Genomic DNA, 26,709 nt, shown 5'->3' with positions numbered 1-26,709 from the left:
TGGTAGTGAATGTGTTAATAAAGTTAACCTAGGCAATGTTGTTTCAATTTAATGTAAACGGGTACTTACCGTATATGTTTTTTTTTCTTCAAAATTCTAAATTCCTCACTGGACATTTCCTCTCCTCTCCAGTGACGTCTGAATGACCCATGCTCTCCTCTCCTCTTCTCTCCTCTCCATTGAAATCTGAATGAGTCATCTTCTCCTCTCTTCTCCTCTCCTCTCTGAATGTCCTCTCCTCACCATCTACTTATTGAAAATATTATTGACATTTATTTGAATTAGCGTATTTTTTCTTGCCTCAATCAACAAGGAATGCTCAGTTTCGTTGTACATGTTACAATGACAAATAAAAGATATTCTATTCTATTCTATTCTCCTCTTCCTCCAGGCCTGTCGCCTGTACGCCACCAAGCACCTGCGGGTGCTGCTGAGGGCCAATGTGGAGTTCTTCAGCAACTGGGGCATGGAGCTGCTGGTCACCCAGCTGCACGACCACAACAAGGCCATCAGCCTGGAGGCTCTGGACATCCTGGACGAGGCCTGCGAGGACAAGGTCAGACATATGCTCTACTCAAGTAGTAGTGATACTCTAGAGATTTGGTACTCGAGTACAGTGGTTTTCAATGTGGGGGCCGCAAGGGGGTGCTAGGGGGGCTGCGGGAGGTTGGAGAGAAAAGTATAGCACAACAAAGTGAATAATTTCATTAACTGACTAACAGAAACCAAAATAAGCCAAAAATAAACAAATAAAAGTAAGTAAAAATAGTAAAAATAAAAAAATAAGCAATATTCTTAACAGTATTATAATAATCTATTGCTTCTTGGAACATACCTACTATCATCGTTATTACTTTATAGTGGGGCACTGCCTCACAGACCCTAGCCCAGACGTGGGCAAACTCAGGCCTGGGGGCCACATGCGGCCCATTGAGCCATTTCATGTGGCCCCCAGAGCCTTTACAAGAAAGATAACATTTAAATCCAAATTCAGACGGTTACTCAAAATTCTGAAAATGCTACCTAAACCAAGAGTCTATCGAATTTAAGATTAACCAGACATTGGCTTCATCTAAATACATTTAATTACAATGTGCAGGAATATCATTACTGCCAAGCTACGTCAGCGTACATTTTGTTTTATTATTGACACGGGCAAGTTGTCTGCATCCGGCCCTTCTGTCAATATTCTAAACCCAATGCGGCCCTCTGCCCAAAATAATTGCCCACCCCTGCCCTAGACTATGGTTGTGAAAGGGGGCGTACAGAAAAATAGTTTAGCACGACTCATGTGATGGAGGACTTGACTGGAATGCACTGCTAATATTGGGTGTGTTGTCATGGTAAAGTTTTGGAACCTCTGCTTTAGTAGAGATATTTTAAAGGCACTCAACATTATGGATGAGGCCTGTAAGGACAAGGTTAGTTTTATATATTACTTGTTACTTTATTGAAAATATGGTCAGTGTGAAAAGTTGTAAAGGTCCAGATCTAGGTCTAGGTGACCGAATGAACGTGACATGCGACGGGAATTCCCTCGGCGGCCAACATTACTGTCTGGTCAAATGGTGTCGAAAACTCGTCAGGGGTATGACTGGGGCAGCACTGTGTGGATAGATTACAGTGGCCATGGTGTCATTACATTTCATTACATTACATTTCACTTAGCTGACGCTTTCATTTGTTCAAAGCGACTTACAACTATTACTTTTCAGGGTATTGGTTACAGTCCCTGGAGCAATGTGGGGTTAAGTGCTTTGCTCAGGGTGGCCGCGGGTCCTTAAAAAGTCTTAAAAAGTCTTAAATTTCATTTTCGCCAAATAAGGCCTTGAAAAGTCTTATTTTGTCTTAAATTTTCAACCCAAATGTCTTAAATTTGTGGAGCTTATTTTAGGGAGGAATAATTATGTCAGCCATTATTGAATTTTATTTAGTGTAAAGTTTCATTGTGTATAGTTTTGTGTTTTCAAACGGCTACATTAATGTAAATAACCAATTGTTTTTTGTGCTTCATTTGAACCTGTGTATGATCTTGCGAGTTGGTCCTAATTTAATTTGGAAAATGGTATTGAAAAGTCTTAAAATGTCTTAATTTTGACTTGCTAAAACCTGTAAACGCCGCGAGTTGGTCTTAATTTTATTTGGAAAATGGTAGTGAAAAGTCTTAAAATGTCTTAATTTTGACTTTGTCAAACCTGTAGACACCCTGTTTGCTCAAGGGCACTTCAGCCATGGACGGAGGTGTAGGGAGAGGTCAGGAGGGATTTGAACCTGCAATCCCTAGATTGAAAGACCAACTCTCTAACCACTAGGCCACGGCTGCCCCACTACATGTGTCACTACACATCTACTCCCATTCACTTGTTGCTGAATGACCTTGACCCTGACCTTGCTGGTCGCTGCCTACCGTGGTGGCCACGGCGTGTACGGGTGTGAACGCCGATCAGCCGTGAAGCGTTTCCGTGTATCCGCAGACACGGCTGGCCGACCGTGACTGCAAACAGGGCAAAGGGAAGCTGGATGACTCTAATTTCTCATGTTTTCTCATTCTCACTGCCAGCAAAGCACCCAGTCCCTCCATTCACTCCTTGATTCAGCACTTTACATAATAAAGTTCCCTCACTGCCAAAGCCAGACGGAGTGCTCAGACAGTAGCCAACCTACCCATTAAACCGGCTCCAGTGTCTGTTTTGCTTCGTGTAAATGTGTAAAGTCATTTGGCTCGCAACTGTGGCCTTGTTGCGACCTGGACTAAGGCTGTCTAAGGACATGGGAATGCCTTTGGCTTTTCCTCACGGTGGTGTCTCGTTCCCTTTTTTTTTTTTGCTTTTGCTCGTGTTGTGCTTTGCTGTGCTGACTATTGGTGCTCTCTCTCTCTCTCTCTCTCTCTCTCTCTCTCTCTCTCTCTCTCTCTCTCTCTCTCCCTCTCCCTCTCCCTCTCCCTCCCTCCTGATGCTTTCCAGGCCAACCTGCACACTCTTATTCAAATGAAGCCAGCACTTTCTCACCTGGGAGACAAGGGAGTCCTTCTGCTACTCAGGTACAGAGCTCTCTCACAACCTCATCACTCACGGTGGCAGGGTCAGGGTGTGAGGGTTTTTAAGATGCTGTAGTGTTTTAGAGTGTGGATCGGATCTGAATAGTCGTCACAATCTCCCACATTTGTTATGTTAATGCACATTTGCTATCATTGTTTTGGACTCCTGCTCTTTTTGTGGTTGGGTCTAGGTCACACTTAAATTGACCTTAAATTCAATCAATAGACTGACTCAGGGATGTTTGAGTTCATGTCAATTTCATTACTGCAGCTAGAAAATAACAAACGTTTGCAAAGCCCATTTTCCACAGAAAAATCTGTTGTGAGCGTCCATTTGCCCGAACTATTTCAATTCTGTCAGACGGACAAGTTAGGAAGCATTTAATGTGTGATCCGTTTCTTTCTTCCCAGATTCTTGTCAATACCCAAGGGATTTTCCTACCTAAATGAGAGGGGATATGTCACCAAGCAGTTGGAGAAATGGCAGAAAGTAAGTAATTCTGACCCATGTCCCTTTTGTACAAACAATTTCCCTCTTGTTTGCACTTAATTTAAACCTTCTTTAATTTGGGGAGCAGTTTAACATCTGTGCCCTGACAGTATCTGACGAACCTGGTCCATTACTTCATCAGGTCAAGTTAATCTTGGGGGTAGTGGTAAATCATCTAATAGAAGAGCCTGTAGTCCTCATTTTCTTTACTAAATGAAACATGTGGGCTAGTTCTTAACAGGTTTACCACCAACTGTAGGTTAACTTAACATAGCCATGTTCATGGAATACCCCCCGCTATTGTCTTGCCAGGAATACAACCTGAAGTATGTGGACCTTATAGAAGAGCAGCTGAATGAAGCACTCACCACGTACCGCAAGCCTGTAGACGGAGACAACTACGTTCGTCGTAGCAACCAAAGGTGAAGCCAATGTGCACTTGTTCTCCTCCATAAATAACATCATTATCAACTGTATTTGAGTTTCTGACGCTAATATTAAGTCAAGTCAAGTTTATTGTCAATTTCTTTACATGCACTGGTCATACAAAGAATTTGAAATTGCGTTTCTTGCTCTCCCATGCAGACATAGACTAATCTAGGTAAGGACATAGACAGTATAGACATAGACAGTACTCATACATGGACATAGACAGTATGGACGTAGAGATTGCTCATACAGACATTTAAAGTGCAAGACTGGACAACAGAAGACTTGTAGAGAACATACATTAAGAGGAGGTATTTTGTTGTGCTTTTTCTAAAAGTCCTTTATAGCGTTCTGACATATTAATAGTAGCATTTGAAGAAAATAAATAATAAAAAAAAGGTTTATTAAATACACCAGCAGCAGTATGTGTGTGTGTGTGTGTGTGTGTTTGTATGTGTTTTGTGTGCGTGTGTGTGTGTGTGTGTGTGTGTGTGTGTTTAGTGCAGGTAGAAAGTGCGGTGTGCGTCTGTGTGTGTGTACCTGTGTATGTGTGTGTGTGTGTGTATGTGTGTGAGTATGAGTTGTGTGTCAGTGTGTGTATGTTTGGGTTTAGTGCAGAAAGTGCAGTGTGTGTGTGTGTGTGTGTGTGTGTGTGTGTGTGTGTGTGTGTGTGTGTGTGTGTGTGTGTGTGTGTGTGTGTGTGTGTGTGTGTGTGTGTGTGTGTGTGCATGTGTATGTTTTGAGTTAGTGCAGGTTGAAAGTTCAGTCACAGATGTAGTAGTGCAGGTGGAATGTTCAGTCGCAGATATGGTGGTGGGGATGAGGGGGGGGGAGCGTTGTCAGTGGCCTGGCTGGCTAGAGGCTGACAGTGAAGGGAGAGTGGGTTGAGTGTTCAGTATCTTGATTGCTTGATGCATCGTGCTGCTTGCAAGCCTGGTGGTACGGGAACTGTCAAAGCTGTCACGCAGTGTTCCATACACTTTGAAATGATCGTTCAATTAATCTTAATACCTGTATACTTTTGACAGGTTACAAAGACCAAATGTGTATCTGCCTGTGCACCTGTATGGCCAGCTAGTCTATGATAAGACGGGCTGCCACCTTCTTGAAGCTCAGGTAAGCAAGCTCATGACAACTCAAACATAGATCTCAATACAAGACGCCTGAATTACTTGATATGAATGTTATAATAACTTATTTATACTAATATAATTACATAATATAATATTGGTGATATTATTGTTACACCATGTTTATTTTGTGTGAATGCATGCCTTTTCCTGACACCTGTTGTCTGTTGTTGTTGCTGTTGATGGTGATGTTTCCAGAATATTTTTCCTGACTTGAGCTACACTGTTTTATTGTCATCATGTGTCTATTTAATGTTCATTAGTATCCTTTTCCTCACCTGTCTTGGCTGTTTGTGTTCCAGAATGTTGTTCCTGACATGAGCTACACTGTGCGCTCTCCAGTGCTGGACAAGTGGGAGGGCATCAAACAGCTCAAGGCAGCTCTCTGGGCTCTGGTTAGTCTCTAGTGCAGTGGTTTTCAACCTATGGGCCGGGGCCCACTGGTGGGCCCTGAAGGTATTCCAAGTGGGCCTTGAAATCATTTTCCAAAAATAATTATCATATTTTGGTGTGTGTTGCTGTTGATTTATTTGAGTTTTATTCTTAATTGGGTCAGAGGTGGGCCCCGAGCATTTTTGACAATTTCGAGTGGGCCCCAAGTTGAAAAAGGTTGGGAAACCCTGCTCTAGTGCATCATTATATTCCATACCTTGGTGTTGACTAGATAAAGCTAGACCAGATTGTGGGGCAGCCATGGCCAGGTGGTTGAGGAGATGGGCTTTAGATCAGAGGGTCGCAGGTTCCAATCCCACCCTTTCACTCCCTATCTCACCCCATGGCTGAGGTGCCCTTCAGCAAGGCACTTAACCCCACACTGCTCCCTGTACTTGAAATTGAACCTAATTAGGACCTGGTTATTTTTATCATCTACACACATATTGAATATAATTGATATATTTAGGCCCCAGAAAATCATTTCAAATTCCTTCAAAAACTGTGAAGTCATAGTTATTCCAAAGGGGTTAGGAAAACTTGTGTACTAATTCAGTGGGATGCTTGGTACTAAACTGAACTTTTTCCTCTGCAGGGCAACATTGGTTCCTCAAACTGGGGCCTGAATCTTCTCCAAGAGGAAGCTGTGATACCAGACATCATAGCACTGGCCCAGCACTGTGAGGTCCTGTCCATCCGAGGGTATGTAGCACACTTGTACAGTACACACACACACACACACACACACACCCTTTAGTTTGGTCTTCTTTGTAGTATTTGTTTTTTTTTCTTCTTTGTAGTATTTGTTATTTGTTCAACAATGGAACACTTCTTTTTGAAAAGAGATTTGTTTTCACGATCAGCCTAACCATTTCTTGCCTCGTCTCACTGTTGCTGTCTCTGTCCCTCTCTTGATTCCCATCTTCTGGTTGTCTTTCTCCTTTTCTCTTTTTACCCTCCATATTTTACTGTGCCTTTGCAACCACTCCCCTCTGTACTCTTGTCTGTCTTTCACTCACTCACTCACTCACTCACTCACTCACTCACTCACTCACTCACTCACTCACTCACTCACTCACGCACGCACGCACGCACGCACTCACTCACTCACTCACTCACTCACTCACTCACTCACTCACTCACTCACTCACTCACTCACTCACTCACTCACTCACTCACTCACGCACTCACGCACTCACTCACTCACTCACTCACTCACTCACTCACTCACTCACTCACTCACTCACTCACTCACTCACGCACTCACTCACGCACACCCTCTCTCTCTCTCTCTCTCTCTCTCTCTCTCTCTCTTTCTTTCTTTCTTTCTTTCTTTCTTTCTCTCTTTCTCTCTTTCTCTCTTTCTCTCTTTCTCTCTTTCTCTCTTTCTCTCTCTCTTTCTCTCTTTCACTCTATCTGTCCATCTTCATACTCTTTCTCCCCCCTCCCCCTCCTCCTGCCAAGGGGAGATGTTTTATTTGAAATACTGCATGTTATGAGCTCGGTGGTGAGATCCAGTGAGTATTTCTCCTCTCTCTCCTCCACCAGGACGTGTGTGTACGTGCTGGGCCTGATCAGCAAGACCAAGCAGGGCTGTGACGTGCTGCGGCAGCAGGGCTGGGACTCTGTGCGCCACAGCCGGCGTCAGCTGTGGCCCGTGGCCCCCGACGAGGTGGAGCAGGCAGGCCCCCTGGCCGCCACCGAGCTCTCCTCCGTCCCCTCCACCCTCAGCCTCAACTCCGAGTCCACCAGCTCCAGGCACAACAGCGAGAGCGAGTCGCAGCCCAGTGAGTGTCTCTCCCTTTTTACCCCATATTTATTTACTCATTACTGCGGTATGTTGATTGTGATGTGCGTTTGTCAAGGTCAAGGTAAACTTGATTATCCCCCAGGGGGAAACTCAAGTGGTCAGCGTTACACATCTCCTCAAGACACACTATGAACATACTGTATAGACCATAGACACACCACATCAAGACATACCACATAAAATGAATAGGTATACAAACGTGTGCTGTGCAATACGCTAACAATAGGAGATAAATACATATGGTAGAAACAGCAGTTTAAAACAGAAGATAAAAACAGTGCTATATAAAATGCATTAAAGGAAAGGTCTTAGTGTCTTTTATGCCACTCCCAAAAAGAATATTACATTTCATGCAAGAAGTCCAAGTCTTCATTTGCTTTTCCTTCTCCTGATGTGTGTTACTTTCACACCAGTATACCTAGTTTGATGTTTTGTTGACATTAAACTCTATCATTTACTCACCAAGTGATTCTCTTCCTCCTCTTTTCTCCCTCTCTCCTTTCTGCCCCTCCTCTCTCTCTCCTCTCTCTTTCCTCTCTTTCTTCTCTTTCCTCTCTTTCCTCTCCACTCTCCCACTTCTCTCTCCTCTCCTCTCTCCTCTCCTCCTCCTCTCTCTCCTCTCTCTCCTCTCCACCTCCTCTCTTTCCTCTCGCTCCCTTCTGTCTCTCTCCTCCCTCCTCCCTCCTCTCTCCCTCTTCCTCTCCTCTCCTCCTCTCTCCTCTCCTCTCCTCTCCCTCTCCTCTCTCCTCCCATCTACCCCTCCTCTCTTCCTCTCCTCTCTCTCCCTCTTCCTCTCCTCTCTCCTCTTTCTCTCTCCTCTCAGGTCTCTTCTACATAGAGGACGACAGCCTGACGTTCTCCGATGACCACCACCACTCCTCCTCCTCCTCTCGGCCCCACAAGTCCCATAAGGAGCGCAGCAGCACGGGCGGCAGCAGCCGCTTCCTGCTCTCCACCAGTCGCCTGGTGCCGCGCGGCTTCCTCAACTCCTTGTCCCTCGCCGCCGGCAAGAAGCCCCGCAGCATCAGCGACCCCAAGAGCCTGAGTGCCCGCCAGCACGACGACCACCACCACCATCATCGCAGCGGGGGAGGGGGAGGTGGTGGTGGTGGTGGTGGTGGGAGGAGGGTGCGCACGGTCACCGAGCCCGCCTCGCTCTGCTACAGCCCCTCGTCGTCCTCCGAGGTGTTCTATAACGGCGGGAGCGGGAATCATCATCATCATCAGCCGTCGCAGCCGCCGCGAAGTCCCACCATCAGCCTGGAGACCTCGTTTCTAGGCAACCGCATCGCGGGCACGTTGACGACCACCACCGCGGCATCCCAGCCTGGTGGTGGTGGTGGCGGCGGTGGAGGGGACGACAAGGCGGGCAGCAGCTCCAGCGTGTGTGAGATCGAGGTGTGTCTGCCTAAGAGTACAGGTGCGGGGCCCGGGCCCGGGGCAGAGGAGGCGGCGGCCGCCGCAGCAGCAGCAGCAGCAGCTGGAGGTGGAGGTGGAGGGGTGAGGGAGTCAAGCACTGGTGGAGGAGGTGCAGGGGCTCAGAGGGAGCGTCTGGCATCTGGCGATGGGCCCTCTTGCCTGGCCTCCTCCACAGCGGCAGGAGGAGGAGGAGGGGCTCCCACCTTCAAGAGCCGCAGCCAGAGCTTCAACACGGACACCACCACCAGCGGCATCAGCTCCATGAGCTCCAGCCCCTCCAGGGAGACGGCCGGCCCCACCACCCCAGGCACCGCTGCCACCACTCCGGGCACCGCCGCCTCCGCCTCCACCGGGGCCTCCACCCCCACCACCCCTGGCTCGTCCACCACCAACAACAACACCACCACCACTACCATCACCACCACAGACTCCTCTTCTTCCGTCAATGCCAACGATCTAGACTGTGCCAGCTTGGACACGGTGGGCAGTGCCCAGACAGTGAAGACGGCAGGCTCGTCAACTCCTCCTCCGCCTTCTTCCGCCACGTCAACGTGCTCCCAGCAGCCGCCCCTGACCCCATCCCCCTCCTCCGCCACTTCCCCGCAGTCCAACCACACGCCGCTCTCCAAGGCCAGCTCGGTGCTCCTGGTGCCGCCCGGCTCGGCCCACACGCTGCCGCGCCGCGCCCAGTCCCTCAAGTCGCCCTCGGCGCAAGCCATGAAGGGGTTGGCGGACTACGGCTTCATCTACACCAGCCCGCGCGACGCGCTGGGCTACGCCACGCTGAAGAGGCTGCAGCAGCAGCGCATACACCCCTCGCTCTCGCACAGCGAGGCCCTGGCCTCGCCCGCCAAAGACGTGCTCTTCACAGACACGATTACCATGAAGACGGGCAGCCTGGACTCCAGACTCACGTCACGCAGGTAAGGGGCACAGGCATGAACACTCATGGGAAACACACACACACACACACACACACACACACACACACACACACACACACACACACACACACACACACACACACACACACACACACACACACACACACACACACACACACACACACACACTGCTCACTGACACCGTTACCAGCATGGACTCTCGGTTCACCTCACACAGCTAAGAGATTTGTAAGAACTGGAATTGGAAGGCTGTTAGTTCTAAACCCACTCACTCTAACTTTGTCAAGCAAAAAATAGAGCCGTGATCCCCAAACCTGCATCCAATGAGTTGGGCTGGGCAGCCAGCCTGACTGTTGCATCACCAAGCTATTACATTACATTTCATTCCATTGCACTTAGCTGACGCTTTTATCCAAAGCGACTTACAGTTAACAGGGTATTGATTACTGTCTCTGGAGCAATTTGGGCCTAGGTGCCTTGTTCATGGGCCCACCATCCATGGATGGAGGTGTAGGGGAGAGGTAAATGTGGGATTGGAATTTTGCAACCCTCTGATCTTAAAGACCACCTACGGTCCATAACCATCACACCACGGCTGCCTCATGGATCCCAGGTCTGGTAAAGCTCCCCCTCCCCCTACCCCCATACAGAGGAAGCTCCTTGTGTAAACCCACTCCTCGTCTCCGATCCCTCCTCAGGTACGACATGTACTACAAGCGCTACAGCTGCTCTGGCCCCGTCCAGATGGCCTACCAGCGCAAGGTCTCCCGCGCCCTGTTGCCACGGTGCGTTGACCTCTGAACTCTGACCCAAACCCTGACCCTGACCCTGACCCCTCTACTGTAGGCACTAGTTAAACATTTACAGTAGTTAGTAGACGACTGCTAGTTAGTAGATGAGCTGAGCAAAGAGCTTGTGGCAGCTGATGATTCTTAGTCATGTCATAGATTAACATTATAGTGAATTAACATTAACATTATAGTAGTCAACCAAATCAATGAAAAGCGTATTCAACGACAGAGCTGAACTTAGCAATACTACTTCAGTTATTGGACAGACCTATCATGTTCTTCTTTTGTGATGTCAGGTGCTGGACATTAAATGCATGTCCGTCCGTAATTGTAATCAGTGTCACAGTGCTGCACTATTCAGTTCTTTAGCTCAAAAGTGATTTTTGAAATGGCAACATCTGCGAGCAAAACCCATCAAAGGTGTGCACGTCTCACTTATTCTTGGGCCATGGTTATACTTAAGCGGGTGTTTTTATAAAATGTATTTTTAAATGTTTGACATATTTTTGTCCCATTCACATGGCATGTCGGCAAATGCACACCTTTGTGACAGGTGTGCTTTAGAAATCTCTGGTTTTAAAGCGATATTGTCCCATTTTTGGAAATAAGCCCATTTTCCATCTCTCCGTGAGTTAAATAAATTATTTTTACCTTAGCCTTGTGAATGGGATATTTTAAAACCAGTTTTTAAATGCACATTCTAAAACACCCCCTTCCACAACCAATGTGTTTTCAAAAAGATCCATATTCTTGGCCATAGCTGCCCTACTTGAGTATTGTGTAAAAGTTAAGTTGATGTGACTCATGGAAAAATACAATAAAAACTTGAATTGAAGAAGAAGGAAAGAAAAAAAAAGATCCATATTCATGTAAACGTCTCCTTAATCTGCTGCTTCTCCAGGTACTCACCTCGCCACCAGCGCAAGTTCTCACAGGCCCTGTTGCCACGGTGCGTGGCCTTTCACCTCTCTGACTGACTGACCCCCTCCCCGACTCCCCCCCTCACCTGTCTATAGGTGCTAGTTCAACGCAGCATTCACAGTAGTTAGTAGACATAGACAACAGTTAGTTCGTTCAGCTACATGAGCCAAAAAAGTAACTGACGCTTTGGAAAGTTGTGCATCCATCTGCCAGTTTAACGCAGCCTGTTCTTTAGCCAGTAGTCTGACTCCTAGACAATTCATTTGTTCATAACTTAGCCAAAAAGCAAGGAGCATTTTGTTGATGGCGAGTTGTGTGCCTCCATCGTCTGCCTCCGCAGGTACTCTCCGCGCTTCCCCAATAAGAAGCGCCACAGCTGTTCAGGGTACCTCCCCACGGTGGGGGGCACCCGCAGGCTGTCCGACTCTCTAATCCCACGGTGGGTGAACGTTGGCCCCAACCCAAACCCAGCCCCCCAGAGACCCAGACCTGTAGAAATCCAGTAGAGAAGCAGTGGTCCTGTCTTTCACAAGATTTGTCTTAGAAGTCGGGATAGTAGACTAGATCCTAGCCCTAATGGTAACCCTTGGGGTTGTCAGTCCGACACCCATATCCCACGGTGGGAGGACTTTGCCCCCCTAACCCACAGTCCGCTTAGACCGAGATCCAAATCCAGCCAACCCCCCAAAACCCAGACCTAGAGTAGAGCCCTGGTAGAGAAGCGGCGCCCCATCGTTCACATGATGGTCTGTCATTCCTATTGAATTCTTTTGTAGACGTACACTATATTACCAAAAGTATTCGCTGACCTGCTTTGACTCACCTATATGACCTCAAGTGCCATCCCATTCCTAACCCACAGTGTTCAATATGATCTTGGTCCACCATTTGCTGCTTTTACAGCTTCAACTCTTCTGGGAAGACTGTCCACAAGGTTTAGGAGTGTGTTCAAAACATTTTTGAACAATTCCATGTTCGACCAACATCAGTGAGTGTCTTCTAGCCTGACTCTCACGCAGACCCTTCGTGCTTCGTGCATCTTCGTTAAACTTTGTGAGCTCGCACGAGGGTCTGGAAATCTTAGACGAGCCCAAACGGCATCAGATATTTCATGGCCTGTCCAATCAGAATCGCGGGGCGAGATCGCGGGGCGGGTTATATACAAGTCAGTGGTTGAAGTAGTAGTGATTCAAAAAAAGCCACGTGAATTCTCCAATCAGGTTCGAGCTGTTTTGAACACACCCGCGCCTTTCCAGAGCTAAGCGATTGTCAATGTTCCAGATGGTTGGAAGCAACCATCGCGTGAGAACCAGGTTAAGTGTCCTCCTCATCAAAGCGCTTTTGGAAGAATGGTCAAAAATAACAAACGCACTCCTGCAGGACAGCCTTCACAGAAGAGGTGAAGTTGTAATCGCTGCAAAAGATGGACCAATATCATATTGAACCCTATGGGTTGGGAACGGGATGGACGTTAAATTCATATGCGAGTCGAGGCAGGTTAGCGAATACTTTTGGTGATATGGTGTACTCGAGAACTACCCCTGTACTGGGGTGCATCTGTTTCTCAACAGTGTCACTGCTAGATTAATTAAATTAATTTCACATTGACAATCAACCAAGTCACGGAGTGATTAGCAATGACACTTTTGAGAAACGCTGTCCTGTATAGCACCCCACTCCTACCCTCAGAAACCACAAAGAACGTGTCTCTACATGGGTCATTTCACGTGAAATCAGACACTTTGGGACCCGACCGACCCGGATTTCGATCATACTTGGTGTGCCTTTTCAGTAGCAAGGTAGCACCCCAGAACTGCATTGGTTTGAATCTGACACTAATATTAAGGGAGAAACAGACTAGGAAAGGTTCACATGTGAGGGTAGGACACTATACATTCAGCCTTGAATATATCAGTCAGTGTTAGTCACAAAAAGATGCCTGTGGTGTTGTTTGAAAGCTCTTTTCTGGCTCTACATATTACACAATCGCCTTGGAATACAACTACTCTCAGAATATGAATTATGATAAATTGAAAAATTAAAAATGTAATATCTAAAAAACTCATATTTTAAAATGGCCAGTTCCTTGTCCAAACGTAGCCGGCAATGTCATGAGCAGCACCTAAAATGCTGGTGTTCGGTTTGTTATTCATTTCAGAGAGAATTTGACTCACAAATATGGCGTCATACAGACCACTTACTAATAATATGGTAATACCATAGTAGCATCACATGACAAAACAAAAACAAAACAAAAATGGTCAGTGTCCATGGTCCCAGGTTTCAGAAACTAAGGCAGATGTCCATTTATACACACCAAATGATGATATGTGAATTTTTGAACATTCCTTCTCTGTGTACCTGTGCCATCTTCCCTTTACCGTACTTTAAAGAGATAATCAATGGCTACACTCTCCTTTTGTACTCTACCAGTGCATTTGAAGCAGCAGCTGTGTCTTTTGTAGATAATGTATAAGTACGTCCCTTTGCAGTTACAGGTTACACTACCAGAAGCACATCCTGATGATCCATGACAAGTCTATCTAATCTGAAGGGAAAAGTGAAGGATGGAGATGGCCCATGAGGATGCAGGAAGTTCAGTTTCACCTCTCCAGTGCTCGGCATACATTCCTCAGCACATGCTAGCCACCAGTTGCCATCATATACAGCTACAACATACCCTTTGATGCTTGAAAATGTAACACATTCCTTTACTGAGCTCACTCTTTCAACTCTGCCTTCTCTGAATGCTGAAAATGGCCTAACTTCCACTGTGTCCATTGACAATGGGCAGAAGCTGTGTAGTTTTTGAGTACCTGGAATAGTTATTGCAGATTCAAACCTTTTCAACAGGTTCTCAGCTTCATGATGGTACATCTCTGTTGTGGCAAACTGGCAATGGATGTTCTTGACATTATCCTTGACTGACTCCCTTGAACCAGGAACGTTTTAAAACTATAGTTTTATAATTCAAGATGCTATTCAATCATTTCACTGGAACAACCAGTGCAGGCCACAATCCATCCATTTGTATGCTACTACCAAGATCAGTTGAAACTGGGGGAAAAAATCTGTTTTGTTGTTAGATTTTTTTCCCCAGTTTCAACTGATCTTGGTAGTAGCATACAAATGGATGGATTGTGGCCTGCACTGGTTGTTCCAGTGAAATGATTGAATAGCATCTTGAATTATAAAACTATAGTTTTAAAAACGTTCCTGGTTCAAGGGAGTCAGTCAAGGATAATGTCAAGAACATCCATTGCCAGTTTGCCACAACAGAGATGTACCATCATGAAGCTGAGAACCTGTTGAAAAGGTTTGAATCTGCAATAACTATTCCAGGTACTCAAAAACTACACAGCTTCTGCCCATTGTCAATGGACACAGTGGAAGTTAGGCCATTTTCAGCATTCAGAGAAGGCAGAGTTGAAAGAGTGAGCTCAGTAAAGGAATGTGTTACATTTTCAAGCATCAAAGGGTATGTTGTAGCTGTATATGATGGCAACTGGTGGCTAGCATGTGCTGAGGAATGTATGCCGAGCACTGGAGAGGTGAAACTGAACTTCCTGCATCCTCATGGGCCATCTCCATCCTTCACTTTTCCCTTCAGATTAGATAGACTTGTCATGGATCATCAGGATGTGCTTCTGGTAGTGTAACCTGTAACTGCAAAGGGACGTACTTATACATTATCTACAAAAGACACAGCTGCTGCTTCAAATGCACTGGTAGAGTACAAAAGGAGAGTGTAGCCATTGATTATCTCTTTAAAGTACGGTAAAGGGAAGATGGCACAGGTACACAGAGAAGGAATGTTCAAAAATTCACATATCATCATTTGGTGTGTATAAATGGACATCTGCCTTAGTTTCTGAAACCATGGACACTGACCATTTTTGTTTTGTTTTTGTTTTGTCATGTGATGCTACTATGGTATTACCATATTATTAGTAAGTGGTCTGTATGACGCCATATTTGTGAGTCAAATTCTCTCTGAAATGAATAACAAACCGAACACCAGCATTTTAGGTGCTGCTCATGACATTGCCGGCTACGTTTGGACAAGGAACTGGCCATTTTAAAATATGAGTTTTTTAGATATTACATTTTTAATTTTTCAATTTATCATAATTCATATTCTGAGAGTAGTTGTATTCCAAGGCGATTGTGTAATATGTAGAGCCAGAAAAGAGCTTTCAAACAACACCACAGGCATCTTTTTGTGACTAACACTGACTGATATATTCAAGGCTGAATGTATAGTGTCCTACCCTCACATGTGAACCTTTCCTAGTCTGTTTCTCCCTTAATATTAGTGTCAGATTCAAACCAATGCAGTTCTGGGGTGCTACCTTGCTACTGAAAAGGCACACCAAGTATGATCGAAATCCGGGTCGGTCGGGTCCCAAAGTGTCTGATTTCACGTGAAATGACCCACATATAGAGTTAGTTACACATAGAATTGGAGTTTGGTTTCATGGTAGTTTCATGGTAGTTTGACTGGTGTGCTGTAGTGTAGCCTGTGTCAAGTCTAATGGAGTGTTATCATGGAAACTGTCCATTTGATTGCCGTGCTCAGATCAGATCAGACTGATTCAGGTTGATGGATCATCAGATTTGTCTGGTCTGTAGTTTTAAGTTGATTTATGATGATTCAACTTGAATTTCTCCTGAAAAATAATTGAATTGAAATTGAATTGATTTGGTAAGTATGATTTGTGCCACCAACTCACCTGATCTTGGCGTGTAAGCGATTAAACATCACCTTGTGTATTGTTTTTTGGTGTGTCCACTCGCTTTAGTTGAGAATTGTGAATCCCTTCAATAGCTTAGATAGTCCAATACACTTTCTGCTCTCCTCTCATTTGTTTTATTGTGAAATTTGTAAACTAAATAATTAATCAAAGACCAAAACTTTAAAAAAAAGTTTCTGCAGAGGGGTCGATTTAGGTTTCAGAAAGTAGACAACAAATCTGCCACATGTACTGATTCAATTAATGCTGCACACCTATTCTAATAAGAACCGAACTCATCTACCTGATGGAAAACATGGCATTTTTTTACTTTTTAAAGCCAAGGTTGATCTTTCAAGTGAGTGTGTGATGGTAAGGATTTTCGTAGGTTGCTGGAGTACCCTCTCCCTAACTTGAACGTACACACGAAATACTAACTCACACACTCACGCACAGAAAAGGTCCAGGGGACCATTCCATCATTGCCGCTGAATTCAGCGGCGCTTACGAGCAAGAGAGCATTTGCTGAATCATTGCAATGCAAACTCCAAGCGTTGGCGTCTGCAAGGTGGTTGTGAAGAAGTTTTTTTATTGTCTGTGAAATGTAAAGCTCTGCATTTAACTTTAGGCCTATTGCTTTATAGAGAAAGAAGCCAGCCACAAAGAGACAACAAATCAGAGAATAGGCAAATGTATGTTATGAAGTTTTAATTTCTATAAAATGCGCCATGCAAGACTTGAACCCGGCCCGGCGCGACCACATACTGTATTACGCAGCACACCTGCCCACTAGGCCATTCACGTCTTGTTCTCCGAGAAAGGAATTGTGCAATGTGATATTATTGTAAAGACAATAAAAGGTTGAACAAATTCGCTAATTATCAGAAATCAACTGAAATGAAAGACAATGGTAAATTTTTTGTAGTTTTTACTGGCATCATCACACCATAGATTATTTAAATAGAGAGGCCGTTTCGCTTTGATCTTGTAAAATGATGGGGGAATTTAGCGGAACGCGCCGGTTGTGACACTGTTTCCTACAGGTTCCACTTTTTTGTAACACTGATTCATTTAGCCTGGTGTTAAACCTCGGAGCTACCAGGTTTGAGTTGGAGCATAAATTACCTTGGCAACTCAGCTGAGTTTCAGGTTAGCAAGACTGATGAAACGGATCTCTGTCTAAAAATGTCGCAGTTAACCGACTTGAGCTCGGATTTGGGGTTAACGGCGTTGATGGAATGGTTCCCAGGTAAACTTGCAAGTATTGGCCAAGCTCACCTGATAAAAACATGACGCATTAAAACATGATGACAGTGTGACTTTAGTTGTGCTGCTCATCCACACATGGTACCCATTGCCTCTCCCCCTCCACTTCCGCCTCTGTCATGTTCTCTTCCTCCTCCTCCTCCTCCTCCTCCTCCTCCTCCTCATCCCTACTCCTCTTCTTCCTACTCCTTTTCTTCCTCTTCTCCTCCACTAATTCCTCCTCCTTGTCTTCTCTTCTCCTCCTCCTCCACATCTCCTCTCTCCTCCTCCTCGGTAGGTTCCTGAAGGCTCTAAGTTTTGCCTCTCTGGATAAAGAGGACCTGTTGAGTCCTATAAACCACGCCACGTTGCAGCGCTCCTCCTCCGTGCGCTCCATGGTCTCTAGCGCCACCTATGGCTGCTCAGATGACTACGTCGGCCTCGCGCTCCCCGTCGACATCAACGACATGTTCCAGGTTGGTAATGTTTTAAAAACACAGAAAGTTGACATGTTTGTATCTGTGCTAAGGATGCAGGAAGTTTGAAATTGCATGCTTCGTGGACCTCCAGACTCGATTTCCATCTGGCCCAGTAATGCACGGGTGGGGGAAAAAATAATCATGAAAAAAAAGAATATGAATCTGCAGTCTGCCTGGGATGAAGAGAGTTACCTGTGTGCTGGACGTGTTCCCGTGTGTTGGAATTGTCCAATCGGATCTCCTGATGACATGGACAGGGGCCATCTGACCAGAGCAAGAAAGATTTTAGAATTTAGAAAAGAACAATTGTACATTTGGCTTCTTTAGTTGTTCATAATGTCAAAGTGAGCCTGAGGAAGCGCAAGGCGAAACGCGTTCACCTACACTGAATAAAAAGCAGGGTAACACTTTACAATAATGTTCTATTCACAGCTTTATAAACACTTTATTAACATTTAATAACAATTAACATTTAACAAAGCATTTACAAATGTTTGTAAATGAGTAATAACCAAACTATGACTGCACAGTGGAGTGGGAATCAACTTCTACTGTGTCAGTTTTATGTGGTTTCATGCCATTTGGTCTTTGGAGGTCACAACCTTCCAGGACCGCTGCGACTGTGCTGTGTCTGCTGTGTTAACATAGTATTTCTTGCCCATTTATAAACATTTGTAAACATTTTGTTGATAATTAGTTCATTATTTATAAATTGTTTATAAAGCTGTGAATAGGACGTTATTGTAAAGTGTTACCAAAAGCAGCAAAATCAAGTCCACCAGTGTGCGGTGATCCTTCTTGTTTACTGTTGATTATAATGATATTTGACTTTGGCAGTGGTCCTAATGTATGTGGGTTTTTTTTCTTTTTTTCCTTCACCAGATTAAGGAGTCCTCGTACTTTCAGAAGCGAACAAGCCCGACGTCTGGGGAGAAAAAATTCTTTGGAGAGTCAGATGGTAATGCCTCTAAACTACCCCATGCAATATTAAACCTACATGTGTTCTGACATTTCAACATCGCATTTGTTGAATGAGCCATATCTAGAAAGCATCTTTGTGATAAATTACACTGTAAAACCAGTGGGTTTTTTTCGGTAGTTGTTTCAACCGCAGTTGTTATTGACTGTTAGACCAAAATAACTTCTCGTTAATCCAACCTCCTATCTCTCTCTCTCCCACATGCTCAGGCTTCGTGTCGGGCCCTCCTCTGAAGACGCAGTTCAGCATCTCCGAGCTTCTAGACAAAAGCCGTCCTGAGCAGAAGGGCCAGGGGGAGGGAGAGGAGGCGCACCAGGAGGAGACGGGGCTGCAGGAGCACTGTGAGGATAACTGCCTCTACTGTGTGGGCCTGGCCGTGGTGGGACGAAGCGGCACCGGCACCGGCACTGGCAACCACCTCAACTCCACACACAACCGCAACGGTGAGGCTGCAACATTGTGTTATACAGTACATAATATAACAAACGGAGCTGAGCGGGCAAGAATTACAGCTCACCCCTAACGTGGATGTTCTCTTAAGTGCTGTGTCGCTCAAAGTTGTATCCGATGGGTCCGCTCAAAAGACGTTCCCAGCTCACCTGAAACTTCACCCTGCTCCAGGGAAACCGTAGCCTGGTTCACACCAGACAGTGTGTGTGTAGCTCTGCGCCACCAGGGGGCACCAAAGCTACACACACACACAGTCTGGTGTGAACCAGGCTAGGAAAACCGTGCCTCGCTCACTGGAATTTCAAAAGTTGGAGCCATTCTCGACTTTCAGACTGTTTAGTCCATGTCAGTCTAATTGGTATTGCTTTAAGTTCCAAGCAAGCACTTATCAATGAATTGTATGGGAGCAGCTAGTAGCTAGAAATGTACAACTTTGCATTACTAGCATTTTCTAATGTTTCCTTCTCACCACTTTGTTGCAGATGTGAGTGACAATCAGTTCCCTACATGGTGCGGTCCGAGCAGCAGCCATAACCACCTGGAGGTGGTGCCCCAGTCCAAGTATTCGGGGGTGTCGGGCTGCAGCGACGCCGTGTCGGGCGAGAGCGTCAACACCCCCACCCCCACCCCCAACATCGTCCTGGGTGAGCCAAGACGCCGCCGTTTGTTGTCATTTCATTTACTGCATACAGTACATTCATGTTAGGCATTTTTTTCCCATGATCTGGACCGTTCACTAAGGGGCAAGTGTGTGAATATCTTGTGCACACCAAGATCCTAAATTTGCATATTTACTGTTTTTAACCTCCCCCTATGCGACCATAAAATAAAAGCATCACTGAGTGTTATTTTTCTCTTCAATAGTGAAGAAATGCAATGCCATTCTTGTGTGTCCGTGTGTGTGATTCCCCATGTTTTCATGTCCATGTGTTAGACCTATGATTTTTGGCCCAGGCCCGAGCCCGAACCCGAACCCGAGCCAATTTCGGGTCGGGTCGGGCCTGAAATGTCACTCATTACGTTCGGGTAGGGTCGGGTTCGGCTTCTCTATCGTTGACAGTTTTTTTTTTTTTTTTTAAATAAATAAATAGGCTATGTAGGCTGTGCGTTAATAATATTCCACGTCAGTTGATAATCCAGCAGTGCAGTGCCTGCTGCTAGAATGCACGCGCTTTCCCTCGCCTCTCCCTCCCATCACAGTGCGCTGAGGCATTTCGGCCGTGTTTTGGCCACGAGAGACGCGTGGTCTGCAAAAAATAGAGGTCGCCTCATCAACCCGACACATACTGTAGCCTAATAAACTCTTGCAATGGCAATTCAAGAACTCCTTCATTCCTGTTCTGCTGCTCGCGTCGTTGTTCTTCTTTGTCTCGCTGTCTCTCTCTGTGAAAGTGCCGCGCTAGATTTTTAAGGTCGTACTGCTGCTGTGGCTTATGGCCCAATGATCAGCCGGTCAAAATGACGGACGCCCTTAAAATTTTCCGCCAACTCTTAAAAAAAGCGTCAATGATGGATTATCGCTTAATGTAACCTCTGTGCACTGCAGTGCAGCATACACAGAAATATAAAAGATGGCCTGCATGTTTATACAGTCTATTTAACTTAGATTTCGTAACAAAATACTTTAATGGCTTTAATTTAAGGGCTTTGATTTGTTATCATAGATCACCCCTCCTTATAAATAAAATTTGAAATTTCGGGCTTCCCTCGGGCTCGGGCCTACACATCCAATAATTAGTCGGCCTCGGGCCGGGCCCGGCCCAATTCCCATGGGCCCATGTCGGTTCGGGCTTGGATTTTTTTACCCGTTCTTACCTCTGCCATGTGTGTGTGTTGTCCAGGTGTGAGGCCGGGGTGTGAAGACAGTCCCCTGTCGCGAGTGCTGTTGAGGAAAGAAGTGTTACGGCTCGTGGTCAACCTCAGCTCCTCTGTTGGTACCAAAGGACACGAGACCGGCCTGCTGACGTAAGTGTGCATGTGTGCGAGCACATGTGCATGTGCGTGTGTGCTTGTTGTGGCTCGTGGTGAACCTCAGCTCCTCCATCAGCGACAAAGGACGAGAGAGAGAGAGAGAGAGAGAGAGAGAGAGAACGAGCGAGAGAGAGAACGAGCGAGAGAGAGAGGGTGTGGATATGTGTAGGACATGGGACCGGAGAGAATGTGTGCGTGTGCATTAATGTTGGTTGAAAACTTAAGTATGCAATAACATTAGCGAGTTCTATTACTGAGTGTGGGGCAGCCATGGCCTAGTGGTTAATGAGAAATACATCACTTTGGATGTAATAAGTGAATTACTTCTATTAGTGATAGCCTGTTCTCAGGTATCTTCCCTAACCCCTCTCCTCCTCTCCTCCTTCCCTCTCTGCAGGATAAAGGAGAAGTTTCCGTATGCGTTTGATGATATCTGCCTGTACTCAGAGGTCTCCTACCTGCTGGCCCACTGCATGTTCCGCCTGCCCTCCCGCCGCTTCATCCAGGAGCTCTTCCAGGACGTGCAGTTTAGCCTCGTAAGGACCCCTTCATATGTTCAATCTAGTTATTCAAACAACTTTTTGATAAAGTAAAGGGTAACTGTTTCTAATGTTAAGCACTCTAAGGGCTAAGGGCCCCTTAGCTCGAAGTCCATCATTTTTAGTATTGCATTTTTAGTCTTTTCCCCTGTTATATTTTTTAAATCTTTATTTTATCATGAGATATTGTATAAGAGTCATTCCTGATAGGAATTTTCATTCCCCAACAAATATTTACTGGTACTTGGAAAGTTATCTGATATCTTACCTACGTTTCTTTCCTTGTTGTTATTTTGTCTTTTCCAAGATGTATGATGAGGCTGACACCATCTTGTCAATGGCACCAAAGAAGGAGGAAGACTTTGTTGCTGCGCCCTGAATCTCAAAGACACACACACGCACACGCACACACACACACCATCATCCCCGTGCTCCCTAGAGATACCTCATCACACACAGCAGAGTTTTTTTCCTTTTCCCTTGCCCTCCTCCTCCTCATCCACCAACGCCACACACACTCACCCACACCAGAGAGGAGACACCAGAGAAACAGCGAGTGCAGTCTGGACCGCTGACCCTCAAAACATACAATCAGGGCTATAAATTCACTTCTTTTCATCACTAGCCCTACATATAATGTATTGGGGACCTGATTCTGGGCCCCCTCTCTCCCTAGGCCCAGGGCAGCTGTCCACCACCAATGCCACACGCAAGTCTCCCACATGTGGGGACAGCAGAAACCACGAGTGTTCTGGGAGGCATGCTCTTCCTTCAGACTGGCCTCCTCCCTCCGGTGAAGGTTGATGGAAGGTGTGTCTAACAGAACGGGGGTTCTCTTCTCGTGTGTTACATCTGTCTGTTACACAGTGTCTGATTTGACAGACCCGCCGCAACCGTCAAAATTGAACATTCTGGAGGCAACAGAGCGGACTGTCTCCACAATGCATGTGGCGTCTGCACATGCAAAGTCAACGGGAATCTGTCATCTGAACGCTGCGATACCCAAAGGAAGCGGAACCAAGGAACCACCAGGGTGCAGGAATGATGACCAGAGGAACCAAGGAACCATGAGGGTGCAGGAGTGATGACCAGAAGTGATACTGAGAAGAGGACGGGAAGAACGGGAGATGAACACTCATGGAGGTGGAGGCGGAAGAGGAGGATGTGGAGGAGGAAGAGGGGATGTGGAGGAGTGAGGTGGAACAACAGTAAAATAGGGAAGCAATCTCTCCCTGTCTTTCTCTATTGCTGTGTTGGAAGAGGAGTGCAGAGGTTGAGAGAGCTGGGATGAGCAACACAAGAGAGCATGAAACCGCAACGGCAAAAAAACAACCTTAAAAAACAGTCAAAGAAGTGGCCATAGCTTGCTGTCACAAAGACAAATTAACCAAATATTATGGCTGGACTCTGTTGAACAAAGAACACAAACTCAACCCTGTAAACCTGAACAAACCAATTTAAGCATTACGGCAAACACAAAGCAGATTTTTTTAAACGTACCATTGAACTTATAATGAAGGACTTGACATTCATGACAAAGGATGCAAAATACTGGCACAGTTGTTGGATTAAAAAAGCATACATGGGTTAGTATTTCTCGTAACACTACATGAGACTGGAGTTGTCCAAAGCGGAGACGGAGCATCACAAAGGACTGATTATCCCTCTCAGTTTCACCACAAAACTATCGGATGATTTCACTGGTTTTCTTTTTTTGTTAATCATTCTCCTTTAAAGCATCTAGTCAATGGACTGAGACCACATTCAACTGCAACAGCAAACGGTTGTTTTATCTTATTTATTGTGCATTTTTTTGTTTTGTTTTTTAATACTTTATGGTGCATTTTTTTGTATTTAGAACCCTCAAATAATCACATATCCATCACCACATTTTGCCACCGTTCCTTAATGGAACACTCCATTCTTCAGTCATGCCATTCTTTTTTCCCTCTTTCTTCTTATTATTTTTTTTTTCCCGGAGAACGCTGTATCATCCTCCACCTCATCATCATTATCATTATTGTTAATATTATTGTTGTTATTTAATTTTCAGCTGTTTGGTACTGTTCTCAGTTGGGAGGTGTCATGAAGGCAGGTTGTTATTAGTAGGTTTTTTTTTTCTTTGTCGTGCGCTGCGCAACACAGTCACATTTCACGTACTTGACTGTAGAAAACACATCTTCACTTGGCGCAGTGTACACACACACACACACACACACACCTATCAATCTGGTGGTGAAGTGGAGTGTGGTGTAGTGCCTCGTTTTGACCAGAGGGAGGTGCTCTGCTAGCACGCCATTGTGCACCAAGCAGGCTAAATATCACCCATGCAATTTGCACATGCACAGATGAACTAGCAATATGACATTGAAACGAACGGCTGTAAGTTGAGTTTTTTTCCCCTGTTCTTTTCTGGATCAGTTCCATTATACCATACTTGTGTATGCCAACAACAGATACATTCAAGTGTTGAGGGGATGTAGTTACCTCCTCTCTTGCTAAGACTTAGTACTTCATTCCACTAGAGCAGGACAAAGTCAAAAAACAAACAAACAATTACGACATAACTACATAGTAAGTGCTATGTAGGTCACCAAAGTGACATCATGTCTGCTTTCTTCTCTAGGCTTCAAAAAAATCAAACAAACAAACTAAGAATTGTTGTTGCCATGAATCTTTTTTTAATCTTATCTTGAAGCCAAATACCTAAGTATGGGCACTGTGTGGTTGTAAAATGCAGACACTGTGGTCCTCCACAAGGCCATACAGCATCCAGGGTACCCTCTCTAGCCTTCAGAACCATAAAAAAAAGTATCATTTGGGAAAAAAAAAACTTTAAAAAAATTTGTTTTGATGTGCTAATGGATGTAACTTGTACAGTGTTTGTTTTGTGTGTGTGTGTGTGTGTGTGTGCGTGTGCGTGTGCGTGCGCGCGTGGGATGAGACCATGTATTGGAACGACTGACACTGTTAGAATGAACTCTTGCACAGCTGCCCCGAAAAGCTAAAGCTGGCTTTTGTCCAATCTCGGATTCTTTCAGATGTTTACAGTAGTCTTAACTTTTCTATTGTCAAAAAAAAACAAATTGTCGCCTGCCCAGTTGTTCAGATGCGATGTCACCGTTAGTAAGGAGGAGCAGTTGTGTAAGCGCTGTCTCCTCACAAACATCTCTGCTTCCTCAGAACAGAAGCAAGTCAACAATTTTTTTTTTCTGGTCAAGTACGCATGTTTTCTTCTAGGCACTGATGACGGGCAGTTTTTAACATCTGTCAAAGATGTACAAGACAAGGCACGGACATTCAATGCGTTTCTATTTGGCTTACACACACTCTCACATTCTCACACACTCCACCACTGCGTATCAAGGATCATGCATTTCAAACTACACTTGCTGTAACCCCCACCCGTCTCGTTGACCGCTGTACATGTTTCAATTGGTCGTCTTTCCCCCTTCTCCACAATGCAACAAGGTGGAAGTAACTATGTTCTAAGAGTACATGTAAGATGCCTGTGGTGGTTTGTGGGGGTGGTAAGGGGGATTGTTTGAGGACACCCCCCCCACCCCACCCCACACCACTCTCACCCCATCACCCTGATTCTTGTCATTGTTTTTGTTTTGATATGCTGCTACCTGTTTGGATATGTAGAGATTACTTGCTGATCACTTAAAATATTTTGACTGAGGTGATTGGTGTGATGATGATGATGATGTATGATGTGTACTATAGGGTGAGTGAGTGAGAGCACGAGCGAGCGTGAGAGAGCGAGAAACCAGAAAAGACAGAAAAAATATTTATATTTTTCCTTAAGATAATATTTCAAGTATAATTTAAAATACTTTTTTTCTTGTTTTGGGTCCCCCCCTTCCCCATTTCTCCTTTTTTGCTGAATTTGACTCCCTTGTATAATGTGTACAGTATGTTTAGGTTCTCTTGACCTTAACAAACATACAATCAAAGGGATATATTATTAAAAAGAGAAAAAAAGACAATGAACAAGGCTTTGTGGTACTCTTTTGTTCCCTGCAGAAATTTGCTACTGATGTGTTTTTGCACATGCTGTGCACAAAGAATGAAGAATGCACCTCTATGCCGTTAGATCGGTGTAAAAATATGTTTTATTCTTTCCAAGCCTTTGGTCCAAACACCAAATCATCAGCAACATGCCAAATAACAACTTAAACAGTAACAGTAGCCATAAATGCAGTCACTTGAAACGAAATCTGGAATAGTGTGGGTAAATTGGCAGGTAAATTGGCATATAGTCATATTACACACTACTATACACTCACCGGACACTTTATTTAGGCACATCTTTGCAACGGTTCCAACTACAAACTTCTGATCAGCCAATCACATGGCGGCAACTCAATGCATATAGACATGATTTAGATCAGGGGTGGGGAAACTTTTTCATTTGAGGGGCCACTTCAAATTCCTCCAAGGGCCGTAAAAGTCCTTCAAGGGCTGTATTTTTATGAACACAAACCAGGATTTCCCACTGCACTTTAGGCCTATATTGAAGGCAGCCACCTTTAAAACAGACGCCACCTTCTCTAGGTCCCCTGAAAATAACTTTTTTTCTAAGATTCCTTTACAAAATATATCATATCTCATGTGAAGCTGCATAACATTAAAATTGTACACACAGACGGAGCTCACAAAGGACTGTGGCAAAGTCTATCTACCTCAGTACAGTGGTATAGTTGGTATAACAATTTTTTCGTAATATCATCCATCTATCTGGTGTTGGGCTGACACCAATTTACTTCTACTTTTATTTTCCACTCTATTGATGTGAGAAAAGCCATTCCTGAATAGAACGGCAGATTACACAACCACTCAAACTAAGACACACAGCCAGCAGTACATGGTTGTTTTATAGAAATTGTTATACAGATATAAGTATATACACATGCATATATTTTCTTCACAGCATTTCTTGGAAT

General features: G+C 45.0%; 1 protein-coding gene across 1 annotated transcript in view; it reads left to right on the top strand.

Annotated features, from left to right (window-relative positions):
- Window positions 1–25,752, top strand: part of rictora (RPTOR independent companion of MTOR, complex 2 a) — a 42,052-nt gene extending 16,300 nt beyond the window's left edge. Inside the window, exons 23-38 of the mRNA XM_063195697.1 lie at window positions 392–556; window positions 2,964–3,040; window positions 3,449–3,527; window positions 3,840–3,949; window positions 4,985–5,072; window positions 5,389–5,481; window positions 6,114–6,220; window positions 7,067–7,305; window positions 8,152–9,670; window positions 17,641–17,818; window positions 18,704–18,779; window positions 19,010–19,243; window positions 19,733–19,894; window positions 21,092–21,215; window positions 21,619–21,757; window positions 22,068–25,752. Of these exons, the coding sequence (XP_063051767.1) occupies window positions 392–556; window positions 2,964–3,040; window positions 3,449–3,527; window positions 3,840–3,949; window positions 4,985–5,072; window positions 5,389–5,481; window positions 6,114–6,220; window positions 7,067–7,305; window positions 8,152–9,670; window positions 17,641–17,818; window positions 18,704–18,779; window positions 19,010–19,243; window positions 19,733–19,894; window positions 21,092–21,215; window positions 21,619–21,757; window positions 22,068–22,139 (3,462 nt within the window). The 3' untranslated portion in view covers window positions 22,140–25,752. The remainder of the gene's footprint in view (window positions 1–391; window positions 557–2,963; window positions 3,041–3,448; window positions 3,528–3,839; window positions 3,950–4,984; window positions 5,073–5,388; window positions 5,482–6,113; window positions 6,221–7,066; window positions 7,306–8,151; window positions 9,671–17,640; window positions 17,819–18,703; window positions 18,780–19,009; window positions 19,244–19,732; window positions 19,895–21,091; window positions 21,216–21,618; window positions 21,758–22,067) is intronic.
- The last annotated feature ends 957 nt before the right edge of the window (window positions 25,753–26,709 follow it).

The sequence above is a fragment of the Engraulis encrasicolus genome, chromosome 3 (genome assembly GCF_034702125.1).
Source record: "Engraulis encrasicolus isolate BLACKSEA-1 chromosome 3, IST_EnEncr_1.0, whole genome shotgun sequence".
NCBI lineage: Eukaryota > Metazoa > Chordata > Actinopteri > Clupeiformes > Engraulidae > Engraulis > Engraulis encrasicolus.
Note: the sequence above shows the minus strand (reverse complement) of the source record. Positions and strands in the feature narration are given on the sequence as shown.